This window comes from Fonsecaea nubica, assembly GCF_001646965.1.
Source record: "Fonsecaea nubica strain CBS 269.64 chromosome Unknown Scaff125, whole genome shotgun sequence".
NCBI lineage: Eukaryota > Fungi > Ascomycota > Eurotiomycetes > Chaetothyriales > Herpotrichiellaceae > Fonsecaea > Fonsecaea nubica.
Window position 1 is genome coordinate 38,739 of NW_019173798.1, and position 26,503 is coordinate 65,241.

Here is a 26,503-nt window from a genome sequence, read left to right on the forward strand (position 1 = left end):
GCCTGAGCGGGTCTGAATTCCAAGGTGCTAAGACTCTCTCAAGCATTTTCAAGGGCCTCCAGCATCTGTCTGAGCTACTCAAAGAGTGGGCTGATACTACAACTTCAGCACCGGCTGAAACTCCCACGCTCAAATCCAAGCGGCTCGTCAGACATCCTGCGACTTAAAGGTACATATTTGGTTCAAGACGGCAAGATTGTCCTTAGATCGATCCTGCTGAGGACCACGAAGAAGAAAGTTAGCATCGGCTTCAATATGTAATCGATTCTACAAGCTCTACAAGAAGCATGCTCGGACGTACCAGACTGGACAGGTCCCGCTGAAGCGCAAAAGCCACCGGTCAATACAGCCCCGGTGATACCTATGACCGCAAGGGAGGACGCGAATAGTATCATTGACGATGAAGGGCTGCGTGCATATGGGACATTCTGGTGGCTCTGTCTGGTGAACTGAGTCTCGACAAATGGACTTGGGGCTCCTTTGTCTGAGGTGTGCCCGGACAGGTCTGACAACGTGCGATCTTGCCACCGTGTAACTGTCCATGCCTTCTTTCAAATCTGTGTCCGGCTTCTGCTCTTCTGGATTGTCACTGCTCGGCTTGGAATTTCCTCCTCTTGGTTGTGGGAGCGTCCCAACATGATATTCCACCACAGGTAGTAGCTGTAGCGTAGATTTGCGAATACCGCCGTGATCGCGCATTTGGAGTGCTTGAATCTGCCGTCGGTGCAGCATTTCACCGCGAGTCTGGAGAGGAAGTCTGGAGGTTTTGATACAGACTGAAAGAACACAGACAACCATTACAATGACGATGATAAGAGACACCGTGATGATAGTCCTGCTTCCGTTCATTTTCGGAGGTGTGGATTGATCAGTTGCCATGTTACCTACGCTGGAGGTGGGCAAACAGACCAGCAGACAGAAGAAAGTTGGAGCAGGTCAACGACAAGGTGTGGGCATTTGTGGGTCATCGTTGAAGTGACCACATTCATGGTCATCAAAGGCATGATATTGAACCGGATCGTAGAGGAGGTACTCGTAGGTGACCTTGGACAGGGCTCTGGCCTAAGGATCAACTGTCGCATAAATGCCGCAGCTCGTTTCTTTGTCAAAGGTCGGCTCTCAGCATGGGAACAATCCCACCAGGCTCATCTCAGTGCGATGTGGTATCCACAGACGACCCACAGGCATCTGCAGGGCTCTCAGAAAGGATAAGCTGATCCCTCAAGACAAGCGCACAAGGAAAGATGCCGATGAGGTTGAACCAATGATGGAGACCACGGTTAGACGGAACGGAACCACACAATGCCAAGGCTTGGAAAGGGGCCTAAATAGTTCGTCGCTCATGCGATTCCTCGTAAGCTCGCATCTTTCTCCAAAGCACATGTCTTTCTCCTCCTTTGGCTTCCTCATCTCCACTTGGTACTTTTACCAGAAGCTTTTTGTAAAGTCCAATCCAGATCGGAAGATCCAGTGCCCGCTCAGACTCACGTGCTGCTATGTCTATGTCTTGCACAAAGTTACATGTGATAAAGCCTTTGCGTCCTAACTGGTACATGTATGCAAAACGAAAGTATCAGCACGCCTGCTCCCCTTATTCTGCCACAACTTCTGCATACCATACTTACTCCACAGCCTAATCTCCACTGCTGAAATGCATTCCTGTCTTGACCGCGCCTGAAGCGGGCTGTAACGACGTCCACTTCACCAGCTCCGGGACGTCAATCACACGAGACAAAACAACTCTGAAGAGATGTGGACACCTCCGAACCTCCCATATTACATCGGGCGGGTCAGCTTCTAGTCCCGCTTCCTACTGCACAGGAGATTCGAGCGTCCGGCACTATCTTGAACCATCGCTCCGCCCAGACTGTCAAGGCTGTAGGTCTGCACTTTGTTCTTAAACATGGCCGAGTTACCAAGATCCAAGAAAGAAACCATATGATCATTTACATCAGCATTTGTCGTCCCTCCTGATGCCACGGCTGTGAGCGATATATCAGGAGGATGGGGGAAGTGTTCATCATCATGGACTACGTGCGAAGGCGATACCTTACAAGACACCTGGCCGGCGTGACAAACCTCACAGAAAAGCGCCATAATGAAACAACTTCGGGGTATAATCGGTCAACCACGGGCATTGAGACCACCGGAAACGTGGTTCTATGGTGGCTTAGACCGTGGCTCAATGCCCTACTTCTTGTTCTTTTCGACGGAGCCCAATGAAATACCAGACCTCTTCTTCTAGAGATAGGTCTCGATCCACCATTCGAAGACTTATTCAGGCGATTTGCTGGTACTCGTACAGTAAGTAATGCTATTCATTCCACTTGTCTCACGCCCCTGCCATGCCTCGCCTCGCCTGCACTCTCGTACGTCCGCGATGTCATAGTGTCGTGGTGCTGTGTGAGGATAGCAGTTCTGTCACAGATACATAGCTTAGCTAGATACCTTCTCGTAGGCCACACCTTCTATGCCGCTCAGACTGCGGTGTGGTGTGATGCCATCCAAGTATCCATCTCCACGGGCATTGACATGTGCATCTGCGCCGTGATCGAGGGTGTACTAATCAAGAATCCCCATCCAATTGATTGTTGCTTGTTGCTCGCATCTAAACCGTCTCTGTATCCTCGAACCAGGGATGCTCCAAGGCCTGACGCGCTGTGATCCGCCTCGCCGGGTCGAGATCCATCATTCGCTGAACGAGATCTGTGAACGCCGCCGTATCAATGTCAATGTCCGTGTCCGTGTCCGCGTTCGTCGAAAGATCTAGCTCCGACCATGTCGAGAACGACCTGTACGGGTGGTATTCGGCTGCGCGACCATCCCAAAGCCACCTCAAGACCTGACAATTAAATTCCTGGTCGCCGACGTGTGTCATAAGTCTGTTCAATCCTTCTCGAGTTCCGAAATACGAGACCTGGCGCTGGAGGCGGATAACGGTGGGGAATACGCCGAGTGATTCGAATTTTCGGAAGTCGTCGTCACTCCCGAAAACGACGCGACCGAGCATGGCGTAGATGCACTAGATAAAAAGTTCAAAGTTTGTATGTTAGAACCGATGTATCTCATTCAGGCTCTGGAGAGAACTCACCACGGCTCCAAAACTAAAAATGTCGGTCGGCTTGTTGAGTTCACCCCTGAAATGACCCTCCGGGCTGCGCCAGTTGTCGTTTCCGGCCAGCGTGCCTTTGATGCATCTGCCTTTGGGCAGATGAGCTGCGTTTTCGAGATCGGCAATCTGGACCTGCTTGATTGTCGTTTCTCCACCGTCTTGGTTGTGATAGTCGACCATGATGTTGTCGGGTTTGATGTCTGGACAAACCAAAAGGAAAGGATCGATTAGCGCCACGTCATGACACATCGTAGACCCGACTTAGCAGGAAAGGGACACAGGGATGAAAGAAGTCTTCTCAAAATAGCACGATAGGCAAACTACGTATCTAGATGCACGACATCGCGGTCGTGAAGTTCGGCGATCCCCCGCAGACTGGCCTTGAGGATCTCCTTCCTCGCCTTGATTGGTATTCGCTTCTTGACGAGGTCGAGGAAGTCTTCGTCCAAGCACTTGTACACAAAGACGCGCTGGTCCCGGATCATGTCGACCGGCAAACGCACGTTTTGACAGCCGCGGAGTTGGGGCCAGATGCTTTCGTGGAAGTGAGAGAACATGGCTGGGGGAACGTCCTTGAGGATGAACCTGTCTTGGCCGGATCTACATACATACCCGGTACAGTATTCGTCAGTTTCACTAGCGGATCTATAGTTATGTGTGAGCGAGGGAGGGGGGAGGGACACGAACGTTGCTAACCAGACGCGACCGAGGTGCGGTCTCTCCTGAATCAGTGTTTTGAAGACATAACGCCGTCCCGCTGCGCCGATTGCTTCGGCAGACATCGTTACCAGCTGTGCAGTCTTCTCCAGCATCTTTTGGTGGAAAATGGTGGTGGATAGACGAGCACGATTTTGACTGTGACCGAGATTGTGATTGACAATGAAGAGTGTGTGAAGATCCAGCAAGGGGGGAGAGTGGAGTGCCGGGGGTGTGTTGCCTGGTTGCCTGTGTTGGGTTTGTGTAACACAAAAGCTGTGAGTGTGAATCTGGCCCCCAAAGTGTTGGTGACTCGTTTCTCTCCCCAACAACATCTGGAATGATTGATATTTGTACGCGGCGTTCATTGGCATGGAAGGGTAGAGTCAACAACAGTGACTTGCTCGACCCTGCTTGAGCCTCGCGTGGAGTATTATTATGTGGTATGTGGCATGTGGTATATAGAAAACAGGACGGAAGGCCAACCAGCCATGCATGCTAGAAATGGATCCGCGCAACGCCGATAATCTGTCCACCACCGCTCCCCTCCTGCACGATCAAGACCCTCTCCAGCCCGTCGGTGGTGTCGCGCGGAGGGAGGGGCACCACACCTCTCCCACCTCTCCATTCGCCGAGGTTGCGGACGCTCTTGACGACGTTGCGATGCGCCAGTGTTTTGCCGGCGTTCTCGCCTCTCGACACATTAACCTCCTGCAGGGTCGGGTCGTAGATGACCTCGACGACGGTGCCGATGCGGCCCGTCGCGGCGGCTTCCGGATTGGCCTCGCGGATGAAGACGCCGGTGTCGACCTTGGAGAACAGCAGCCACGGCCAGTCCTTGCTGGCGAGCCGGCCGCCTTGTTTGATCAGCCGCTCGAGCTTCGAGGTCGAATTGCCCGCGCCCTCGGACACGCCGTTCACCACCACCTGCGGCGTGTACACCCTCGACGTGCCGTATGCCTGCGCGTACTCCCGCTGGCGCTCGTCCGCCCCGGCCGTGCCAAACGGGTCCGTCCACCCCAGGTGGTCCCAGTACGTGACGTGGTAGTCGAGGACGAGGATGTTCGGGTCACCCAGCGTCAGCAGCGATAGGAGGAGTGTGTTTGTCGGCGGACACGAGTTGCAGCCCTGCGACTGGAACGCTTCGACGATGATCGGTCGGTTGGGCTTCGGCTTGTGTATGTGGATCGCGCAGTTGCAGTCCTCCGGGTGAGGGTCGAAGATGGCATACGGTGGAGGTGCTGCCGGTTCCTCCTCCTCAGGATCGATGGGCGGTGCAGCGTCCCATCGTGTCCTTGGAGCTTGCTGTGTCTGAGGCGTCTGTTGTGGTCGCTCGTCTTCGTCGTCGTCGAAGCAGCACAAGATCCTTTTCAGGAAGTTTGTTGGCCTCGAAGCGGTGCTGGAAGTCATTGTGTGGAAATTTCCTGGTAGTGGTGAGGACAGTTTGCCGGAGCAGAGGTCGAGTATCGCAGGGACAGACCACAAGGAATATAGTTCTTCTTATGAATGATCGAAGTTTGCAATCAGTGACACAGCCATGATGAGGTATTTCATCGTCGCAGGAAGATGGAGTGTTTTCTGGATACAAAGTCTCTTGGCCCGAGATCATGCGGCAAGAACAAAACAATTGCTCGGCCATGGCTGATTTGATATTATTAAAAGCCACGTCGACACGAGCTCCGATGGTTCCGTGCCCTGGGCAGAAAGAACCATTAGTTCATACCTCTGTGTTTCTGCCATTAGGGATGCTTGTTTGCTCGGGCGTCCCTTTGGGCTGCTCGTAGAAATTGCGGCAGGGCAGCTAGCGGGCTGAACGAGGCTTAGATCTGACAATGTTTCCATCATCAAGATCCACTCGGGGAGAAGTTGATGGGCGTTGACGATCAGCCAATCAAGCCATATTGCGGGGATGGCTGAGCCAGTAATCTCGCTTCTCCCTGTCTTTGCAATGTCTCTTCTTGAACCTTGTTAAATACGAAGCAGGTATCTTGGTGGACTTGGAGTCGGCGGGTTGAATAGGTGCTGCTGCCAGGAACGATAGATATTGAGTCGACCTAAAGACCAACTTGCACAAAGACTCATCCCTTCAAAACATCTCCTCATCAGAAGACGAGGCCTGCTACGCCTGAGTTGTATGATGAAATCTGTCCAAAGAAAGGCTGTGGTGCCGGAATTGGCCCAAGCACATACATAGCAAGTCGTTGGGACCGAGACTCTGCATATTGAGCCTACCCAGGAACCAGACTCTCTACCAGAGCATGTTGTCACCAAAGACCACAGGAACGTCGTCGCAAGCCTTTTTCGTCATCCAGCCTTGGTCGTTGATGTGTGTGCGTGTACGTTGGTCCAAGTGTGGAGGAATGCTCGCCAACATTCCAGCCTTGACATCGCTACGCTTTGTGCTGGGAAGCACCGACCCTCGACCCATTGTTCAGAGAATGTCGCCCCGGGTACCGCAGGAATGTCTCTTTTGTTTGACAACCCATCCGAAAACAGAAAGCCCTGGGGTACTATCAGGTGGCTCACCTTCTTCAAGGTCAATCAACCAGCATTTGAGTTCGGGTCCCTGAATTTTCCCGCAGACCGCAGAAGACGACTTCTTGCATGGTGCAGTCACGACTGTCGTCGTCGTCCTTCCCTCGGCCTCTGATTGACTGACTGACGACTTGAGCTTCGTTCGTCATGAAGCTCTTCATCCTTCTCCTCCATCTCCTTTGTCTGGGCCTCGTGGATGCCATCAGTGTACAGGAAATCCCTCAGTGTGCAGTAAGTTTTGTCACCTCGTTGGCCGAGTGGGGAGTGTTGACAGAGTGAACAACAGCAAGGATGTCTCTCGAATTCGACCTCTGCTCAGAAATCATGTTCGGTGATCGATATCGCCTGCCTTTGTTCGAGTTCGGCATATGTCAGCGCATTGTCTTGTTGCCTTTACACGCAGTGTAATTCCGACGAGCAAGCATGTACGTGAGAGTCGTGTGTGGTGCGCTGCGAAATATACAGACTTCTGACAACGGTAATAGTGGCTATCCAGTTCAACAAGCAGGAGTGTACTGCTGTCAACGAGACCGCGCCGGATTTTGTGGGATGTTCCCCAGCAGGACTTTCAAGTGCGCTCGCCAGCATGAGTCTCACGCCACCAGCAGCAGCTCCATCAACTCAGCCAGCTTCGACGTCTTCTTCCTCGAGCAATCCGAGCATCTCAACCATCTCGGGCGAACCAGTGTCGGAAACGCCAGAGCCGACAGCCGGGAAACCGACAACGGCAGCAAGTTTTGTTGGAGCACCGCTGATGACGGGCAGCTGCACGGTGCCGTATTTCGCGATAGCCACGGACGCTGCTGGCCGAGTGACGGAATATCCCAACGTCGGCTGTTCTCCTAACCGACCAGATTGTTGTGCATATGAATACGGACTCAACGCACTCATCACGAGATGCCCGCAGGACTATTTCACAACCGCCAGTGCCTGCTGTCCACTGTAAGTACTCTACCTCCCCAGTCTTAACGGGTCCGCAAGGCTAATGGAGTGTCAGTGGATATCAGATATATTACACCGCGGTTGGGCAGGATACTCCGTGTTATTCGGTGCCTGCCACGACATTAGTCCCTGCATCGACTCCAGCAATAGCCGGTCTGACGCTGATCACCGATCACGTCTTCTCGCAAAAGTATTCGCTCGTGCCACAACAGCAGGGGAAGAACAAGTTTCCACCAGGAGCAAAGATTGCCATTCCCGTCTCCATCTGGGTGGTGATATGTATAGTGTGTCTCGCGACCTTCTTCTGGGTTCGGCGAAGACGCAAGGCGAGGCGGGCCGCAGAGGCCAACCGCACGACGACATTCCCGCCAGAAGAGCCTGTTCTGTCTCAAATGTCAATGTCGAGGGCGCCAACCGCGCACGAACTGGACAGCCCGGAAGGTCAAGCAGGATCTCCTGGAGCCGTGGGGGTTGCGAACGGGTGGCCCATCTTTCCCCCCTCGTCGCCGCCAGCATATGACCCGAACGCCGCAGGTCCGGTCGCCCTCCAGAAGCAACCGCCATCGATCCCACAGGAGCTGCCCGGCAGCACATTCATCCACGAGCATCATCCAGTGTTTTCACCCACCGGCTCAGTAAGCGCACCCACCGAAGCAACACCTGGCTCCCCGCCAGGGACACCCGTGCAAGCCGCTGCGACAGGCACTGAGAAGAGATCACCAGTGCTGTCGAGCGTCACATCACGATCAGATGCTCAAAGTCCGGTATTCGTGTCGCCGCTGAGCTCTCCAAGGTTACCCAAGACAGGATGAGGGAGACAAAGGCTGTAGATATCTTGTATTTCTCAATTGGAGTTTTCATTTGCTCGGGCCATTTAAGAGCACCGGTCGAGTAGGGTATGTGGGATTTGAGTTACGACGGTGCTATAATTGTGAAGGTGCCAGAAGATTCAAGGAAAAAAATGAATGGTATACAATGTATGTGACCTGGGTGCAAGGTCACGTCAGACCGAGTGTTTATGTTGGTGTGCTCTATATTAGAGGTCCCCGTCAGACAAAAAGTGACATCAGTGCTGGATAAGGGAGACACGTGGGAGTGTATGCACATCTATTGTGCACACAACTATGTTAGTATCCCTATCAGATACGTGCCCTGCCTCTTTCGGCTGTCTTAACAAGTGCAACGGTGACCTATAATATATACTTATAGTACATAGGCACCTACCTGCTCGAGAATCTCTGCTAGGAACAAAGTATGAAGCATAGCCACCTCTCTGTATTCCTTGAATTCAACATGCTCGACGTGCCAGCTGAATTACAAACAGCACATCCTGTAGAGGTACAGAGGATAACCTTTGAATTCCACGATAAGAGAGTCATTTTACTCGCTAATTAAATCCACGACGAAGACCGACATATTCAATGTCATCTATCACTGACCCGTGACACGCCTTCCTTCTCTCCGCCTCTTCCACCTGTCCCAGGTGGCAGCAGCACGTCAGGCAGCTTAATCCCTAAGCTGCCTTTGGAGCCAACCTCCTTCTCCTTCTTGGGTTGTGACTTGTTTCCTCGCCCATTATCTCCGTTGTCAGTGTCGTCATCCTCGCGGAGCTCCACCTCGATCTTTTTCAACTTCTCCCCACGTAGAATCTTCATAATTTCCTCCCGGTCTAGTGTTTCGTATTCCAAAAGTGCATCTTTTAAGGCTTCGAGTTCTTTCCGCTTCTCTTTGACAATTCGATCCGCTCGTTCTCGACCGCCTTCCACAATCTGCCGCACTTCTCGTTCGATTTCCTGTTTCGTCTCGCTCGATAGCTTGTCATAGTCGGAAGCAAGATCGACATTTCCCAATTTGGGGGAATACCCGCACTGGGTGACAAGATAAAATGCGGTCCGAGTGGCTTGCTGAACATCGTGCGAGATACCGCTGGTCACCTTGTTTGGACCATAAATCAATTCTTCAGCGGCTCGACCACCCATGGAGACATCAATCGAAGCGATGAATTGATCGTAACCTCGGCTCACTTCGTCCATTTCAGGGAGAAAGTGAGTGACACCAAGTGCTTGACCACGTGGGATGATGGTCACTTTATACAGTTGATTGCTGGCCGGAGTAAACAAATTGACCAAAGTGTGGCCAGCTTCGTGATAAGCGGTCTGAATCTTGTCTTTTTCTCGAATCATGCGGGATTTGGCTTCAGCCCCCATCATGATCTTATCCTTGGCCCACTCAAAGTTCATGGCTGTGATTTTCTTGTACTTCAACCGTGAAGCATGAACTGCAGCTTGGTTGCAAAGATTCTCCAAGTCGGCGCCAGACATGCCGCTTGTAGCGCGTGCAAGATTGGTCGCATCCACATCAGCTGCGATGGGCATATTTCTCATATGGTGCTTTAGGATCTGTATCCGACCGCGAACATCGGGGAGAGGCACATTGACATGTCGGTCGAATCGTCCCGGTCGAATGAGCGCCTTATCCAGAGACTCCGGATAGTTGGTCGCGGCGATGAGAATAACACCGGTGCTCGGGCTAAATCCATCCAATTCCGTCAAGAGTTGGTTGAGTGTCTGTTTCGCATAAGCAGGGTCACGTGCATTCCGCTTGCCGCCAACGGCATCCAGTTCGTCAATAAAGATGATCGAAGGCGCCTTGTTGCGGGCTTGAGTGAAGAGGTCCCGAACGCGTTTAGCACCGACTCCGACATAGAGCTCATCGAACTCGGACCCAGACATGTAGAACACCGGCACGCCAGCCTCGCCTGCAACGGCACGCGCAAGCATCGTTTTGCCAGTACCAGGTGGGCCCACCAAAAGAACACCCTTGGGGGGCTTGCCTCCTAGTTGATTGAACTTCTCCGGGTTCTTCAAGAATTCGACCAGCTCTTGAAGTTCCTCTTTGGCCTCATCGCAACCATGCACATCGCTGAAGCGAACGGTCTGATGTTGGGGTTGTACCTCGTTGTTTTGTCCAACCCTCGTCCGGAAACTACCCGTCATCTCCACGACCATGGTCAGGACCACCAAGAGGAAGTAGCCAGACAAGCCGACCCAGAGAAACGTTCGAACCCACTTCAGGATGGTTGCACCCCATGACTCTTCAACCACCACATAAAGCGGCGCTTCTTTGGCACCTGTACCAGATTTGTTGCTCGGCATGATCACTTGCCCACCATAGTTCTGTCCAGCAACCGCCTGGCCTACGGCCCTTAGCTTGTCTGCACTGAGCCCATTTCCCTGTGTGCCAGTAACGTTGGAACCGGGCGTGCCCGGGGCGGGCACCGAGCCGGTCATCTGTAGAGCTTTGAGATATGCCGCATCAGTTGCGGGATTGGTGGCATATCGACCTGACTGATATCTTTCAATGACGAGCTTGGGCATGTTTGCACGGAGGAGGGCGGAATAGAATGCATTTTGGGCGGTGGCACTAGTAGGATTGTTATTCGCAGTACGTTCGGCGTGGGCCAACATGTTTTGGTTGGCCAGCGGGGAGGTCGTTGAAAATTGTCGATATTGCTTGTTCGCGCTTGAGTTATTCCCTCGCCGCGGGGGACCAAACACTAAAGAAGTGAATGAAGACTGTGTCAAAGGTGATCTCATCGAGCGTTTTCCTGAGGGGGCACTTGGTGAGGCATTGGAAACTCTGGTCGACAAATCCCGGCGCAGGGTCGGTGCCAGGTTCAAATGAGAGGTAACTGATGAGGAAATGGTTCGAGACATCCAGGGTATTGTTCGGCGAGGATTTAGGTTGAGCGTTTGCGATGGGATACTGTTGGTCGGAAGGGAGGCGAGGAAATCTGGGAGAACGACATTTGAAGAAAGCTGCGAGGCGTTAGGAACATTCCCATCTCGGAGAACTTCTTTTTGTACCGTTGACTGCCCTACATTTTTCCCTGCTGAATGTATCTGCCGCGAACCCGATACATCTCCTTCGGTGCGCAGCCGCGCCAGGCGATAGCGTCGGAGAGTTTGAAGCGGCGAAGTAAAGAGCGAGGGTAGCGTCGTAAAGACATCTGGAGCAATTGCGGAGAGGCTCTGAGGAAGCGCAACAGTCAGCGGGACGGCGAGTCTCTGTGAGACGGCCAGTATACTTACAGGCAACTGGGAGAGGGGAGCCTGTAAAGCCATGATCGGGATTGAGCGGCGGCGGCAGGCCGCTGTAGAAACACAAAAAAGAAACCCTTGGTAAGAAGACAAACAGTATGAAGGAAAAAGAACAGCTCGAAGAAAGAGACTATCTAAGGAAATAATGGTGATCTTGACTTGCCACGCCTTGGGCTCTTTGAGAGAGGGAGGTTTGGCAGGCTGGCTGGCGGGTGATGGATGGTGATGGGGGATGTGGAAGCGCAGAGACCAGATGATGAGCAGCTTCCGACTTGCCCCATCGTTCGCCACGCAGGCCAACCTCGACACGTGACATCAAACGTCGACATCTAGTGCCAAGTCTGCGCCTCCGCCTCCCCGCCACAACTGGCCTGCGCCACAGCCGATATCTCAACGTCCCAGTAACTTGCTATCAGATGCGTTTTCACGTCCACTCCAGGGCCACACAACACACATTGATACCACCTTTCTGGAGCTGGAGCACAATGGAAGGCTCGGACTGTCCTCTTTTGAAGCTAATCTCATGCCCTTCTTTAAGGTCTTCCAGACTGACTATTCGACTTTCGGAATGTCTACTCATTTCGTTGTGCCTCTTCAAGGTGAGCACCCCTACAGAAGGTGGCTCTATCTCCGCGTTGATATGGATTTGCGGCAAGTCAATCGCTTGTGGCCTGCCAGGGTGAAGGTGAAAGATTCTTGTGGAGAGATCCGACGCGCTTGAGCTTGTACTCCGACGTCCGTTGCTACGACTGTCGGTTTCAGGCCCTGGATCGCTAGGTTTACCGGTCTCGTCAACGACTTCGGACTCGGTTGTATGATCTGACTGTCTCGGTGTTGTGGATCCGTCTACCAGTGATTCCCATTCGCTGTCTTCTACCCCTGGAACAGCTGGTGAGGCCGAGGACTGGGAGGCATTAGTGCAAGGAACGCTGGTCTCAACCGCTATAGGGTCTGTGGCAACAGCCCTATTGATGCTCGTTGGCCGATCTGATCTCAAGCTTGGGATTGTTGATGCAGGTGAAAAGTTGGGAAGACTCATCAGATTGTGTCTGCTAGTTAGAGGATGCGGACGCCGCGGATGTGTCGTCCTACCAAGCTGGGTGCATTTGCGGTGCATTCCTTGTATGATGGCTCTCAGCATCGTGATGTTTTCGGCGCTATACTCTGTAAGGTCTGGAATAGTCCACTGATCGTACAAACGCCCATGCCATGCCGATACACTGAAAACCTTGTGCTCAGAAATGAAGAGATGGCAGAGAAAACACGCCGCTTTGCTTGTACCGATGATTCGAGGCATGATCGATGATGCGTTGAGAATATGATGAATGACCATTTGTACTTCTGCATGCACGTGGCAATTGACCATCTTCCCCGAAACTGATATAGGGCTCTGTACTGGTAGGTACGGATCAATAAACTCGAGCCTGATACTCGAGAAAAGTGGTCTCATCCTTCTTCGATGTGCTTCCTGGGATAGAGTCTCAGGGATTCTGTGATAGGCTCCGAGCTTATCGATTTGCATGATGAATTTGTTGTTAAACCATACAGATGAGTCGAATCCGGCCTCTTGTAAAGTGGTCTGGAATGGCGTACAACCATTGGAAGTGGTGATAGAGAAGCATTCAGAAAGACATTCCTCCAGCTCACGACTTGCCTGTAGGTTGTCTGAGCGTAGGATATTTTGGAATCTTGCTTTTATCTTGGATATTCGGTTCACCAGATTTACGGCGACTGGTGTAGAAGCCACGGCTCGCAACCGCTTTATAGTATTGTCCAGGCGAAGGCTCGATGTCGTGGCCGACCCCCGACAGTGAGAAGGTTGATGACCAAGGAAAAGCCGTATTCGCGAGATGATACGTCCGCGGGAGAGTGTAAGTACTAACCTTCTGGTCGTTGAAATACAGTCTGTAAGCGAAATGTCTTTTGAAAAGTCAGCACAGCGACACAGTCGCTTCCACCAAGTGGATTTTATGCCTACCATTCGATGCACAAGACATTAGAGAATCGCAAATCTGCTGCAAGACAGTTCTGTCCTCTTCACCGATTCCTTCGTTTGCGGCAACACGAAAGATAAGGCCCGGAGGTTCACGAAGCTCCTCGATACATACCGCCGCCACGCTTTCCACTCCTTCTTGAGCAGCTGATATGAACGCAAAGTCATCGGCCAGTCTTCGCTCAGTATGATAAGGCAGTGATCGACGAGTAGTAGAAGAAGGAGGGGAATCTCTGTCGGCAGCAGCCAACCACCAGGATTTTGGTTCGGCTGGAACGCCATCGGTGATTTTGGAAAGTGCAATGACGGTTCGACGAAAATCATCTTCTGAGAGACCTTTCCATATAGAGGAGTCTGGATTGGACGTCCGGACAGGCTTCCCAATCCGCATTATAAAAGCGATATCATTTCAGAGACTGTGCTCGATGAATATTTCAACATAAGGTCAGAGAAATTCCCAGATGAGGCTGTAACTCGAGTTCCTATGAATGCTTCTTCAACCAGTCAGGAATTGCCAGCTGGCGTGGTCAATTGGCGAGCCGCATCATTCTGATCAGACTATTGGACAGATCAATCATTACGATTGATGCAAGGTTGTCAGTCCTGCACTGCAACTCACGGGCAGTCTGCGGGAGGGAAGCGTTTTTGCTATATTGCAAGAGTCACAGGAGGCTGATGCTAGCTGCTAAAGAGGTTTGTTTTCGGCCCAACTTGGTTAGAGCCAATTTTAGACCCGCTCAACCCCCAAACCCACCTAATGGATTATTACCCAAAGTGCACCAAGCGTGCCAAGGAAAGGAAGGTCGAGTTTCAGGGTGCGGGTGGGTACAAGGCAGGTACCGAGTACGAGTCCACGCAATACCACAATTACGTCCCCAGCTGCGGTCTGTGCCAACTTTTCGACAACCCAAGCGCTGCGTGGGTGCGCAATACCTCAACAGAAGCTCGCAGGCGACGCAACTCTCGTTCTTGTATCTAAGCGACCGCCTTCCACTCCTTTCGAATCTCCCTGACTTTCTTACTGCGCATCCATCATTTGCAAACTGTGTCCTTGCTTGTGACCTTGCTCAACAACCTTCATGCAAACGCCGAAGCGACCCCAAAACTGCAGCGTCCCATGAGTTGAAAACCGCCTCAAGTCCTACGAGTCTCTACGAGCATTACTCCCTTCCATATCTGAGCGTCTTCAAGTTCTGCCATCATGCCACACCGTCATATATCCAATCTTCGCCAATGGCTCCTCTCCTCGCCGCCCGCAGAATGGGCCCTCAATCAACTGCGTGAACTCTTAATCGGTGCTCTCCGCCAGGGCCCTGTGCCTAAACATGTTGCGTTTGTCATGGATGGGAATAGACGATATGCAAAGAATAACAGGATCGAGACCGTTGAAGGACATAATTTGGGTTTTGAGGCATTGGCAAAGGTATGACAGATGATCATGGAGGCCTAGATGCCCTTCAGTATATGAACCGGGTCTCCATCGGGTGTTGCACCAATGCTGACCATGCTATGATGATAGATCCTGGAAGTGTGCTATAAATCTGGTGTGCACACCGTAACGATATACGCCTTCAGCATCGAGAATTTCAAGCGCAGCAAATACGAGGTTGATGCCTTAATGTCCATGGCTAAAATCAAGCTAAAGCAGCTTGTGCAACACGGCGAGCTGTTGGATCGATACGGTGCGAGGATACGAATATTAGGCCAACGAGAGTTAATCAAGCCGGATGTCCTCGAGGCGGTGGATAAAGCAGTCGAAATGACCAGCAGGAATGAGGGGAACTGTGTCCTGAACGTCTGTTTCCCCTATACCTCGAGAGAAGAAATTACGAGTGCGATTCAGAGCACGGTGGAGGAATGGACAACGCCATTGCCAGAGGATATCCACGGCAAGGGGAGAAACAGCACTTTTAAGGAGGAGAGAATAGCGAGCACCATTTGGTCCGAACAGTTTTCACAACACACAGCATCGACATCGACCACATCGAGAACATATTTGTCGCCCACTGGGGCGGATATGCGATCACCTTCATCGAGCACCACGAGCTTGTCATCTTATTCGCCCGACCAGTCTGATCGTGACCACGACGCCTCGTCAGTGTCAACCGCAACCACCCTTCACCACGATGATAACAACACGTCGCCCTCACCACCACTGCGCCCACTAACGACATCCCAAAAGTCTACTCAGCAGACTCCACAGTATCCTTCGCCTGAGCTAATCACTCCGGCGACAATCACCTCGCACACATACACAGCCAGTTGCCCACCCATTGACCTGCTCATCCGCACATCGGGGGTGTCGCGGCTCAGCGACTTTATGCTCTGGCAATGCCACGAGTCGACGCAGATTGTATTTCTGGACGTGCTGTGGCCCGAGTTCGACTTATGGTCATTCCTGCCTGTGCTGTGGGAGTGGCAGTGGCGCAAACGGCGCGAGCAAAGAGATGCCCAAGAAAGCGAAGGACGGGCAGAAGACAAGAGGAGAGGGAAATCATCTAGCGCCAGTAAAGCGAGGAAAGCTAGTGGTATGGCCCAGGTTCACGTTTCGTGAGGGAAACGATATTGGAAACCGTACACGCCATATGGCGGAGCAGAAATGAGCTTAAGAGAAAAGGAGAGGGATGCCGACCGGAATGGAAGGAGCCTGTGTATATCCAACCCTACCCCGTCGCAATGCCCATTCTGAAGCCGAAGACTCAGATGGATACGGGGTCTGCTGACTCCTGTTTCGGACATGGAGCAGCAATTCGCCCTCCGAAGGGCCAGTTTTCTCGAACTTCGGACCCCAACACCTGGCATCTTACATCCAGACCACTTGTCGCACTGATCCCCACTGGCCAGGTCGCCTGTCTCTCTCTTCAAGTACCATCTTTCCAGGGTGCCTCCCTCTCACCATCTCCACCCTCCCCTCCCACGCTCCAAAGCCACAAGGCCATGTATCACATGTATCACATGCGTCATATGTATGTATGTATGCATGTACGTCCGAGCGTTTAAAAGTTTTCGAGTAGAGGAAATTAGACCCGCGCACATTACGCGCACGCACGCACCCCAAAAGAAAGATAGATCACCTCACTTCACCTCATACCTCATTGGGACTACGGTAGGTTAGGTGTGGGTACATATAGAGAGAGAGAAAGAGAAAGAGAGACAAGAATGAGAGCGCGCGCGGGAGCCGAAGGACAAGACGTCAGGGAAGGGACAAGGGCAAGGAGGGGCGAAAGGGACGTAAAAGACATGAAAGACATGATGATCGATCAATCAATCAATTAATCAATAACCAAGGTCCGGCTCGATTTGATGCCAGACCGAGGGAGGACATTCATAATATACGCGTGGGACTCAGGGCGAGAATAGCATTGTGCCCTATGATTCATGCTACAGGCCACTCGTTACACACGAGCCTGGCTCACTAGCTGACTGACTGACTAGCTGGCGATTTTTCCAATCCACACCCCCAAACCAGATCCCTTTGATGCTCGCTGTGCTTGACCCAAGACCCTTGACTCTTGTGCCGTAAAAACTCCTGCTTGAGCTGGATCAGAGAATGATGAGAGACGTAGTAAGCCCTATCACCCTTTTCGGTTTATTCCTTCTCTTTCTCCGTGGTCGTGTGGTTTTTGATCATTCATTGTCACTCATGGCCCAACAAAAAATCGACATGCTTCGATGATCTCGGGGTCGCCGTTGGCAAAGTCCCATCCGACAATGCGGCTGTCTTGTGAGCAGCACACGATTTGACGAGCGTCGAACTGCAGTTTGAACACACGGGAGACAGACACCTGGTTCGCCCCGTTCGTGGCATTCGCATCAGTATGGCCAACGGCAGGTTGGTTATTGGCTGGAGCCTGGGCTTGTTGCTGAGCTAATTGTTGTTGCGCTGCAGCAACTGCGGGAGAAGGTCCGGGTTGAGGATGAGGCAGAGCAGGATGATGTGGAAGAGGGTTCTGTTGTTGTTGTTGCTGTTGCTGTTGTGGCTGAGGCTGAGGCTGAGGCTGGGTTTGACCGCCCGTAGATGATCCGCCTGATGACTGCTGATTTTGCATCTGCTGTGCCCGAGCTTGCATGATCGCATTCTGTACAATCTGGGCAACAGCTAACTGGGGTTGCGTAGTAACCACTGGTTGCGCGTAGTTCCCGTGGTTGGGGGAGCTGGGGCTGAGATTGCCGGTGAGATTGAGACTGTTGCGCGGAGTCCCAGTCCCGGTCGAGGCATTCAACACCCTCCCGATACTCATGACGTTGGTGAGGCCTGCGCCCAGGTTCGCTATCGATGTCCCCATTGCCTGCTGCATGATTTGTGATGTTGCTGTCGTGACGGCTCGACGGGTTGCTTCAGCAGGATTAGTGAGGTCCAGAGGAGCCAGCTGGGCCGCTGCTGGAGGGGGTTGGTACCCTGCCGCCGTGAGCGATGCGAGGTTGAGAGGAGGTTGCATCACTGGTTGCGGAGCGTGCTGTATGCTAGTGGCAACACCGTGCCGCGGTCGAGCACGAACTTCGTGGCTCTGAGATGGAGAGTCTTGACGCAACACTTGTCCAATAACCCAGTCTCCAGACGCATTCTTGCGCCATATGATGATGGTCTCGTCATATGATCCCGAGACGATCCTCCCCCATTTGCTGCCACCTCCACCAGGTGGTAATCTAGAGCCCAGGGTGAACCGAGAGGTTCCCGAAGTGTCATTCCTACTGTGTCGACCGTGCCCTCTGTCTTCAGCCGAATTACCTTGCACGAGACTTTCGATAAATTTCCACTCCGCGGCTCTTGCCTTGGCCGTGTCCTCCTCGTCACTTCCAGGGAGGTCACCGAACCCAGCCTGTACGGTCCGCACAAGATTCGTATGGCCCTTAAGCTCTGCCACCTCGGCGCTGGAATAGGGGTCGAAGATCCGCACAGTGTTGTCACTACTCCCACTGACGACACGTCTGTCGTCAAATTGGACACAAGCGATTCCCTTCTGATGTCCTTGTAGCGTCCGGATCAACCTTCCATCCTTGACATTCCAGACTTTGATGAGTCTATCACCCGAGGCAGACACAATAAGATCGCCGTTAATCTGGATAGCGTTGACAGCAGCGCTGTGTCCCTCGAGGGTCAGCAGAAGCGTGTATGGTTTCAGTGCCCGAATCGACCCGTTGGCCAGTCTGGCTTCCAAGAGAGAGGGCTCCATCTCTGCAGTGTTGACAATATATGATGGCACCCGTGCTTGGCCGCCGCGTCTGACCTGAGGGTAATCTTTATCCGTCGCGGTCAATAACTTCCGATTCCAAATTTTGATGCGTCGATCTTTGGAACAGGTGACCAAATACCGGTGATCGAACCTCAGGTTAAGAACGGACTCTTCGTGTGCAGAGGGGATTTCGTGGATTTTCTGCCCTGTCGAGAACCGCCAGATGATGACGCTTGCGTCGCTGCTGCCAGAAATGATGACATCTTCTTTCTCCGTCGGATCGAATTGAAGACAGAGCACTGACTGAGAGTGACCGGATAGAGGCTTTCCCCTCAAACGGCGAGTCTCCAGATCCCAAACTCGCAGCGTCTTGTCGCGACTGCCACTTACCAACCATTTCCCATAGAATTGGACGGTGTATACACACTCTGTATGTGCTTCCTGAGGATAAGAGGGATGAGGGAGCTGGAAGGTAGTATATCGACCCTTGGTCCAGTTCTGTTCCAGCTTCTGGCGCTGCTTATAGAGATGGATCCAATTCAGCTTTTCCTCGCCATTGGAACCATAGGTGACGAGTTTTGTCTTGATCGGAGGGTCAAGGGACTGGGCAGCTCTGCTCGCGGAAAGACTGTCATCTCTGGTGACTGCATCCGACAAATAATCCATCTCATCCCCAGAATCTGCACTTTGTCTCTTGTTCGGCCGCTGCGGGGAGTTGTGTATGCTGGTAGGAGCATCCTGCATTTCTTGATCATCACTCGACTCGGACTTCATGTCTTCGTCAGCCTCTATCACTCCATGCTGCTCTTTCCACTGGGAAACATCCGCAGAGACCTTCCGCCCTTTTGACTCCAACCAGTCAGAGGTTGCTCGTTTTTTCAACTGAGGCTGGCCCGATAGCAGCGTTCTCGCCCTTTTAGCATCCTGTCGCATGAGGGCGCTCTCAAATTTGCCGACCTCCTTTGTCTCCAGACCCCATCCCTCCCTCTTGTACAACTCCTGCCACAACATCGTGTCCATGATACGTGCTCTCCATGTCTTTGACACCAGTGAAGCAGTCAACAGAGTCTCCGCGTCCAGGTAGGAGAATACTTGTGAGGTGATCTCTGGTGGCAGTTTTTCCAACGGGTCGAGATGTAGGAGTGGTGTCAGCCGCTCGACCACGGCCGCGATTTTAGAGGTTCGTAGTGTTCGTAAGACTTCGTATGCGATTTCGGCGCGTGCCTGTTCATTCTGTGTCATGACCCACTCTTGAAAGCTTGCGGCCGTGGCTGTAGCCATGCGCCCATGTTCTTCCTGACTCGATGCATCTTCCGAGAACCCCTCATCTAGACGGAAGGGGGCCATTTCCGCAGAGCCAAACAGCGAGAAGGTATATGGTATGGGGTGGTTTCAAGCCGAAAAGATATACTGGGGCGTCGTTATACGGTGGAGAGAGGCGTATTTGAAGCGCTGAACAGCAACCGTTGGGTTGAAATGTAGTTGCAGGTGGAGGGGCGGGAGATGGAGCACTGCGAGTAGCAACAGCAGCAACTCATCTAGTAGTCCCGGCAGAAGTAGGAGCCAAAGATCGAGGTCTCGTGGTACATGGGCCCGGGCCCGGCGTGGCACGTATTGGTCAAATGTTGCTAGGAGGAGACTGCAGACTTCGATGACTCGAAAAGAATGGTGATTGGACAATGAACAGTGGCAGCATGGCCTGTAAAGCTATACCCCGACCATGTGTAACAAGATACTGTAGAGACCACGAGGGGGGGGGGAAGGAGGGATGTTTTGTCTGTGGCAGTTTCGATGAGGTGTTTGGATGGGCTCATGCAGGTTTGCGACGGTCGATCGCATGTGTTGTGGTTGGCATGATGCAAACAAAGGCTCGAAGCGTCTGGCGGTGTCTCCACCACCATCCGACGCCTGCGCCCCATATTAATATTATTACCAAGTCCAACACAACGCCACCCCTACCCTTCGAATTACCATCTTTCCCCATTGTAGATCCCCTCGCTTCTTAGCCATGAAATCTTGTTTCCAACTCCTAGAACTTCGGTTTTTGCGGAGTCCAGACTGGCTACTCCCTTTAAAAACACGTAGATGTGAATCTCTGAACATGCTAAATCATTTCCGATGCATCTATCAAAAAGGGTATCGAAGCAATATTCCAACAATGCACACTGTAAAACATCGGGACGACCAAAACACCTCTACTCACTCGCAGTTTGTGTCTCATATGCTTGACATTCACATCGTGATTCTCGTTGTGGTGCCCAATTCCTCCGCCTCACCGGTCCTTCTTAGGTTCCTCATCTTCTGTTGTCGGCGTCATTCGTTCATCATCAGCCATGTCCCAGCTGCTTTCCGTCCCGGTTTCTGCTCCTTCGCTTTCACGCTTCCTTCCTCTTTCCCGCATGGCCCCACGAATGCGCTTACTGACTTCATCATGGTCCAACGTGGTCAATTTTAAGCTGGTGGCCGAGGTAAGTGCTCCGCCGGCAGAACTGCTCCTGCTGCGGCTCTTGGGTGTCGTAGGCCGCGACGCGAAGAAGCCAAATCCGCCAATGTTGTGGAAGGCTTCGTTCGAGGGCAGAAACCCGAAGGGCAACATCGACCTCGAACCAGGTGACTCGCCGGTGCGATCTTCGAAAGCACCAGAAGTGGGTGTCGTAGGCTCGGTTGTTTCGATTCTTGGCTCCTCGGGCATCTTTTTGTACCTAGATTGGTATGCTCCTTCCCTGTATGCATCTGGCACAATCCGCGCAGCATCAAAGTCGGGGAAAACCTCGGGTCCCAACTCATTGATCACCTTGGTTACCTTCTCGGACAAGGCCTGGCGGCGCCGTTGCAGCTTCGCGAATCGGCTGGAGGAGCGCGGATTGAGCGCCACAAAGAGTGGCGGTAACGACTTGACCACATCCATGCCTATTTCTCCTATCCTCAGAGCAGCAAAGGTGATGAGGATACACAAAATCAGGAAAACAACGGCAAAAAGCCAGACGGGAACAAAGTCGGGCACGTATGTGCGGGCCACCATCCACCACGGGACCTTGTGGGTATAGTATCCATCGCGCCGATTGTAAACCAGCCATAGGGAAACAATAATGGTATAGTAGGCGTACAGTGCGGGGGCAAATGCCATGGCCACGAGCAGTTTCCATGTGGTGATAACATCTCGACCCTGCAGTTTCACTGTCGATGCCGCAAGAGCTTCTCTGGATTTTTTATACGATATGACCTTGGTGGTGACAAAGACAGGCCAAAACATGGCCAGCCCGGGAAGAGTGCCAATGCCTAGGAAGAAAAGCTCACCGAGTCGATAGATCAACGTTCCAAGAATGTGCCACCACGGATGTTTGGCGGGGTTACCCCATTCCACTTGATGATCTCGGAGACCAAGCGCGCGAAGTTGGCGATTGTATTCAAGGACGTCTTTTTTCAGTTCGACAACGCGCGGGTCGTCCTTGTATGTCGTGTATCCTTTCACTAGACGCCGGTTCAACTCCACCACCAACGGCAGAGGGAGTTTCTTCCCTAGCGGATTGTAAAGTCGGCGAGCCGCTTGCACAAGCATCAGGGTGTCGTAATCCGGACTCGATTGTGTTACAGCCACTAAACCCTGGAACACTGTTTCCAGTAGTGAGCCGACCGCGTTTCTCCGGTCGCCTGCCTTATATGCTTCGACTTGGTCGGGATGAACCTCGATAGGATGCCCGAACTCAATGACAGCCCTCGATCGGAATTTGTGGGCGTGAAAATAGTTCATACCGATTGGGATAATCTTGACACCACATCCAGGATGTTGGGCTTCGGCACCCAGAGCCATGATCGCCACACCTGCTTTCAGAGGTAGGAGATCGGGCCGGTCATGACTGCCACCTTCCGGGAAGATGCCAATACAGCCACCCGCGTCGAGCTCGTCGAATACTGCATTGTAGACCTTGGTTTGATCCACATACGGAGCAACTTTGAATGAGCAGCCGCGAGATTCAATCTGTTGTTCATTTGTAGTATCCCCACCAACGGTGCCATTGCCGGTCAAGGACTCCAAAGCCTCTGGCGACTTGAAGGGCTTTTTGAGACGAAGTTCGGTCGGGGAGATGATCTCTGCGATTTCCGTACTGGGGGTCTGACCTCTCACTTTTGGTAGGACTATCAACCCACCAACCTCGAATTCGCCATTCGTGAAGTCGGTGCCAACACCTTGAATTAGGGTAGGATCGTTATCTTGGTCCGGGAGGAATATCTTGCCATTTGCTGGCTTGACTTTGTCGAGAGCCCGGCCAACAGGGATGGCCCCTATCGCTGTTGAGAGAGTCCCAATGAATTTGCGTTTCGTTGATTTTTCAGCAATCAAATATGAAATCCTTCTCTTGGCCTCGCGTTTGAGAATCCGCATCAGAATCAGAGAGTCGACAAACTATGGGGTGTGAGTACAGTGGCCAGGCACAAAGTGTGTATATGGCATACCTGATTAGCATGTGGTGCTGCCACAAGGATGACCGGTCCTGTTTTTGGGACTTTCCATGCTCCTCTGGGATGGACTTCCCGAAAGAAGAGATCTATCAGGACTGAGAGTGCCCATAGAACCAAGTCATAAAGCCATGGTATTTGCAGCTGGTTGCCCTTCTTCTTGCCTCGCCCGCGCGGGGCAGCCTTGGGGGGAGCCTCCTTGGACGACGGTGCCTGAGACGGCATGGCCCAGCTCTTTCCGAGAATACAATCGAGGAAGGAGACGGAAGGGGCACAGAGAGGTTGCCTGAATAAGACTCAACGACAGGTTCCGTCGAACGGAGGAAGGGCGAGTCGGCCCATACACAGGAATGCAGGTCGATTGGGGATTTGAGGACGCTGTATGAGGTAAGAGGCAAACTGAGAGACAAGATGGAAGAGGCAGGTGTCAAGAAGGAGAGAAGAGAAGAAAGTACAGGAGTCAACAAAGAAGAGCCATCACACTATTGACGCTGGAAGTCACCTGGGTAGAAGAGGTGGAGGTGGAGGCGGGAAAAGGCCAGATGTTGTTGAGGTTTTTTGTTGTATGGTAAGTGTTGAGGAAACTGCGTGGGGTGAGAAGCTGCGAGAAACAGGACTCGGACTGGGGATTGGGAATGAAGTCACCGGTGATTGTTTTGGGCGATGATGCCTAATTCTGGTTGGTTGGCGCTCTAACTAAAAAGCGCGATCCCCGATCCCTAGGCGCGTCCCGGGGAGGCAGGACCCAAGCACTGATGTTCTTAGGCATTAGGCTGTACTTCCTCTCCAGGCTCTCATCAGCCTATCGCCCACCCCCACTTATGTTCTGCCAGAGCCAACCAACGCCTATTAGGGGCAGCTGGGGAACAGGCGGGGTCACTAAAGCTCCATTGACAGACTGCAGAGTGCTTGAAATCTGAATGGTCGGCCAACACCAGACACTAATATTTGTATCTACCTCGTACAAGTACAACAATCCCAGAGGCATCACCACTGTCCTTGATTCTTGGATATCTCTTGGTTCCTATATCTGGAAACCTACTTCCCCATTATACGTCGCAGCTGTTTATCTCAGGTCGTCTCTCGTCCACAAATACGGCAGAAAGGAACCTCATCCTCCCTCAATGTTCGTTTCGATCGTCACCTCCGTGTCATTCCTGGCGGCGCTGGGTCTTGTAGAAGTCAACTCCCCTCTACTCACCACTTTTCGCGCATCTTTCGCACGGATTTTGACAAGCCTTCATCCGCTCGATGGCCTTCTGGGCTTCCTCCTCGATGCGTCTCATGCGCTCTCGCAGATGAAAGTCACGATCCTTCCACCGGGACTCCCACAGATCCTCGACTTGATGTCGGGCCTTTTCCAGCATGACCTCTATGTTCCCTTCCAGGTTACTCAACCGTTTCTTGAGGTCGTCAATGATAAAGTCTTTGGCCCGTAGCTGCTGTCTCAACACGATGTCTTTTTCGTTGAGTTTCTCCTGAAGTTCCGCCAACTGTTTGTCCTTGATGAGGAGTGCCTTACGATGCGAAGAGTCCAATTTCCGCATCATCCGCGCGTAGTGCAGGGAAATATCATTCTCGTCGTCCATCGGTAGAGGTGTATTGCTTTCGTCCGACGTCTCGCTCACGTAGAGAGGCATTGGTCCACTGGCTGATGACTCGCCGTCTCTGCTAGTACTGGTATTTTGGGTCGTGGCTGCTCTAGTAGGGAAATGGAACATTCCACGTGCGTCTCTTCCTATATAATCTGGAGACCGTGGTACACCATTGTCAGACACGTCACCGAAGATTGCGCCAGCGGACCGGATTTGCAGTGGACGTCCTCCCCATGAGTTGGCTCGCTGTCGCTGTCGATATAATTGAGGGCGATGACTAGCCCACACAATCTCACCCGACGTGATAAGTCGAGGCAAGCGTTCCCGGTATGCCCTCATTGGAGACGACTTTGGTGTCAGATCGGCTCTGTCGAGCATCAGATCTTCTGAAACCACCCTTCTTCTGCTATAATCTGGATTCCGACCAGACTGAGTTCCAGGGTCCTCTTCATTGACCAGGCTTTGGTCCGACTCACTAACAGGAGTAGACGTGCACTCGCTGATTACGAGCGTGGCCGAGGACGAGCGGTGGGTAAGTCGATCATGTCGCACGGGTGATGGTATTTCAATAGGTGTCGGATCCAACAGATTGGCTCGGACAACAGCATCATGATCGATGGCTGTGAATGCTGACCTCGGAGTGACAGCCCCATCCTCCTCCAAGTCCTCTTCCTCGACATCTTGAACACTTGCTTCGATTCGACTGTCTACGCTCATAACATCGCTTGTTCGGTCTCTTTGGAAGCGCAATAATTCGCCTGGCCCGGTGTACGGAGGGGGTGCATCAGCCGTGATTTTGGAGCCATCCCGACTAATTCGAAAATACTGGCCGCCGACATTGATGTCAATGCTGCGCGCATCTTCTTGCAATGTCGTTGTGGTGAACTTGGACTGGGTGGAAATAATGGACGAGGCTCGACTGTGTCGATTCACTCGTGCGTTGCTCATTTCTCGCGCCCAAGAGGGTATACCCTGTATGGGTGTTGCGTCATGATCATTACCCGGGGAGATTGCTGTTAATGGGGGGACTTGATCATCCGCCTCCGAAGATTTTGGATGATTCTGGGTCGATACATTGGACACTCCCCTAAGAGATGGGATGGCACTTGCGAACCGAAACATAGCTTGAGATGCTATGGTATGGTCATTGATCTGCGAGAGTGAGACTTGGATTTCATTTGTTATCCAAAATCATGTCACTGATAGCGCCAGCAGGAGGACAGTCAGCGGGAGAGGGTCTTATGGTCATTTCTGAGAGCTGTAAAAGGACACCATTGCGCGCGCGATAGTCAGGGCCTTGAAAGACAAAGTGTCCGGCGGGTGTCTCGTTTCAAACAATGAGGATGACCGAGAACGAGGAACTGGATGTGGGTGGACGGGGTGCTTGATTAAAACAAGCGGGTTGGAGGGCCAGGCTGCCTTGAAAAAACCCTGCACAGCCTCAGCCTCAGCCTCAGCCTCAGCCTTGGCCGAAGTCGGTAAGAGGCTGCAAGGCTGCCAAGCTGTTCACAAGCAAACACCGATTACACCCAGGGTTGTTTCCTGCACGGTGACTGAAGAAGCCATTCTCATCGATCATCATCGAGTAGGCTGCCACATTGAAAATAAGGCAGGACAACTTACATGAAAGCCGGCAATATACAAAGGAGCTTGACGCTGACCGGATGGGCGGAAACCATTTCCAGTCTCCCCAAGCGGAGTACCGGGTCTTACCTGGATGAATGTACTCGGGATGTGCTCGGTACGTGCCTCGTACCGAGCAAAATCGGTAAATGACAGACAAGCCGACCTCAATCACACTTCAATTCCGTCGATTCAGGACAATGTTACAAGAAAGACTGAGCCACCCATCCCATCCTTTCGTAACCAGCCTCGTGAGTTGTGTCTTGCGACATGTC

General features: G+C 52.4%; 8 protein-coding genes across 8 annotated transcripts; 2 read left to right on the forward strand and 6 right to left on the reverse strand.

Annotated features, from left to right (window-relative positions):
• Window positions 1-2,608: 2,608 nt before the first annotated feature.
• Window positions 2,609-3,894, reverse strand: AYO20_10898 (hypothetical protein; the record flags this gene model as incomplete). The annotated part of the gene is made up of 4 exons (XM_022649154.1): window positions 2,609-3,022; window positions 3,092-3,312; window positions 3,489-3,697; window positions 3,800-3,894. The coding sequence occupies 4 exons, from the start codon at window positions 3,892-3,894 to the stop codon at window positions 2,609-2,611; spliced, it is 939 nt and encodes a 312-aa protein (XP_022494877.1).
• Window positions 3,895-4,306: 412 nt separating this feature from the next.
• AYO20_10899 (hypothetical protein) lies at window positions 4,307-5,218 on the reverse strand (the record flags this gene model as incomplete). The annotated part of the gene is made up of 1 exon (XM_022649155.1): window positions 4,307-5,218. The coding sequence occupies one exon, from the start codon at window positions 5,216-5,218 to the stop codon at window positions 4,307-4,309; it is 912 nt and encodes a 303-aa protein (XP_022494878.1).
• Window positions 5,219-6,634: 1,416 nt separating this feature from the next.
• AYO20_10900 (hypothetical protein) lies at window positions 6,635-8,097 on the forward strand (the record flags this gene model as incomplete). Its single annotated transcript, XM_022649156.1, has 3 exons — window positions 6,635-6,713; window positions 6,829-7,285; window positions 7,341-8,097. The coding sequence occupies 3 exons, from the start codon at window positions 6,635-6,637 to the stop codon at window positions 8,095-8,097; spliced, it is 1,293 nt and encodes a 430-aa protein (XP_022494879.1).
• Window positions 8,098-8,709: 612 nt separating this feature from the next.
• AYO20_10901 (hypothetical protein) lies at window positions 8,710-11,409 on the reverse strand (the record flags this gene model as incomplete). The annotated part of the gene is made up of 1 exon (XM_022649157.1): window positions 8,710-11,409. One exon carries the CDS (start codon window positions 11,407-11,409, stop codon window positions 8,710-8,712), a length of 2,700 nt encoding a protein of 899 aa, XP_022494880.1.
• A 3,170-nt stretch (window positions 11,410-14,579) lies between these two features.
• On the forward strand, window positions 14,580-15,932 carry AYO20_10902 (di-trans,poly-cis-decaprenylcistransferase; the record flags this gene model as incomplete). The annotated part of the gene is made up of 2 exons (XM_022649158.1): window positions 14,580-14,801; window positions 14,898-15,932. 2 exons carry the CDS (start codon window positions 14,580-14,582, stop codon window positions 15,930-15,932), a joined length of 1,257 nt encoding a protein of 418 aa, XP_022494881.1.
• A 1,087-nt stretch (window positions 15,933-17,019) lies between these two features.
• AYO20_10903 (hypothetical protein) lies at window positions 17,020-19,899 on the reverse strand (the record flags this gene model as incomplete). Its single annotated transcript, XM_022649159.1, has 1 exon — window positions 17,020-19,899. The coding sequence occupies one exon, from the start codon at window positions 19,897-19,899 to the stop codon at window positions 17,020-17,022; it is 2,880 nt and encodes a 959-aa protein (XP_022494882.1).
• A 925-nt stretch (window positions 19,900-20,824) lies between these two features.
• On the reverse strand, window positions 20,825-23,235 carry AYO20_10904 (hypothetical protein; the record flags this gene model as incomplete). Its single annotated transcript, XM_022649160.1, has 2 exons — window positions 20,825-22,957; window positions 23,008-23,235. 2 exons carry the CDS (start codon window positions 23,233-23,235, stop codon window positions 20,825-20,827), a joined length of 2,361 nt encoding a protein of 786 aa, XP_022494883.1.
• A 968-nt stretch (window positions 23,236-24,203) lies between these two features.
• AYO20_10905 (hypothetical protein) lies at window positions 24,204-25,553 on the reverse strand (the record flags this gene model as incomplete). The annotated part of the gene is made up of 1 exon (XM_022649161.1): window positions 24,204-25,553. The coding sequence occupies one exon, from the start codon at window positions 25,551-25,553 to the stop codon at window positions 24,204-24,206; it is 1,350 nt and encodes a 449-aa protein (XP_022494884.1).
• Between the last annotated feature and the right edge of the window lie 950 nt (window positions 25,554-26,503).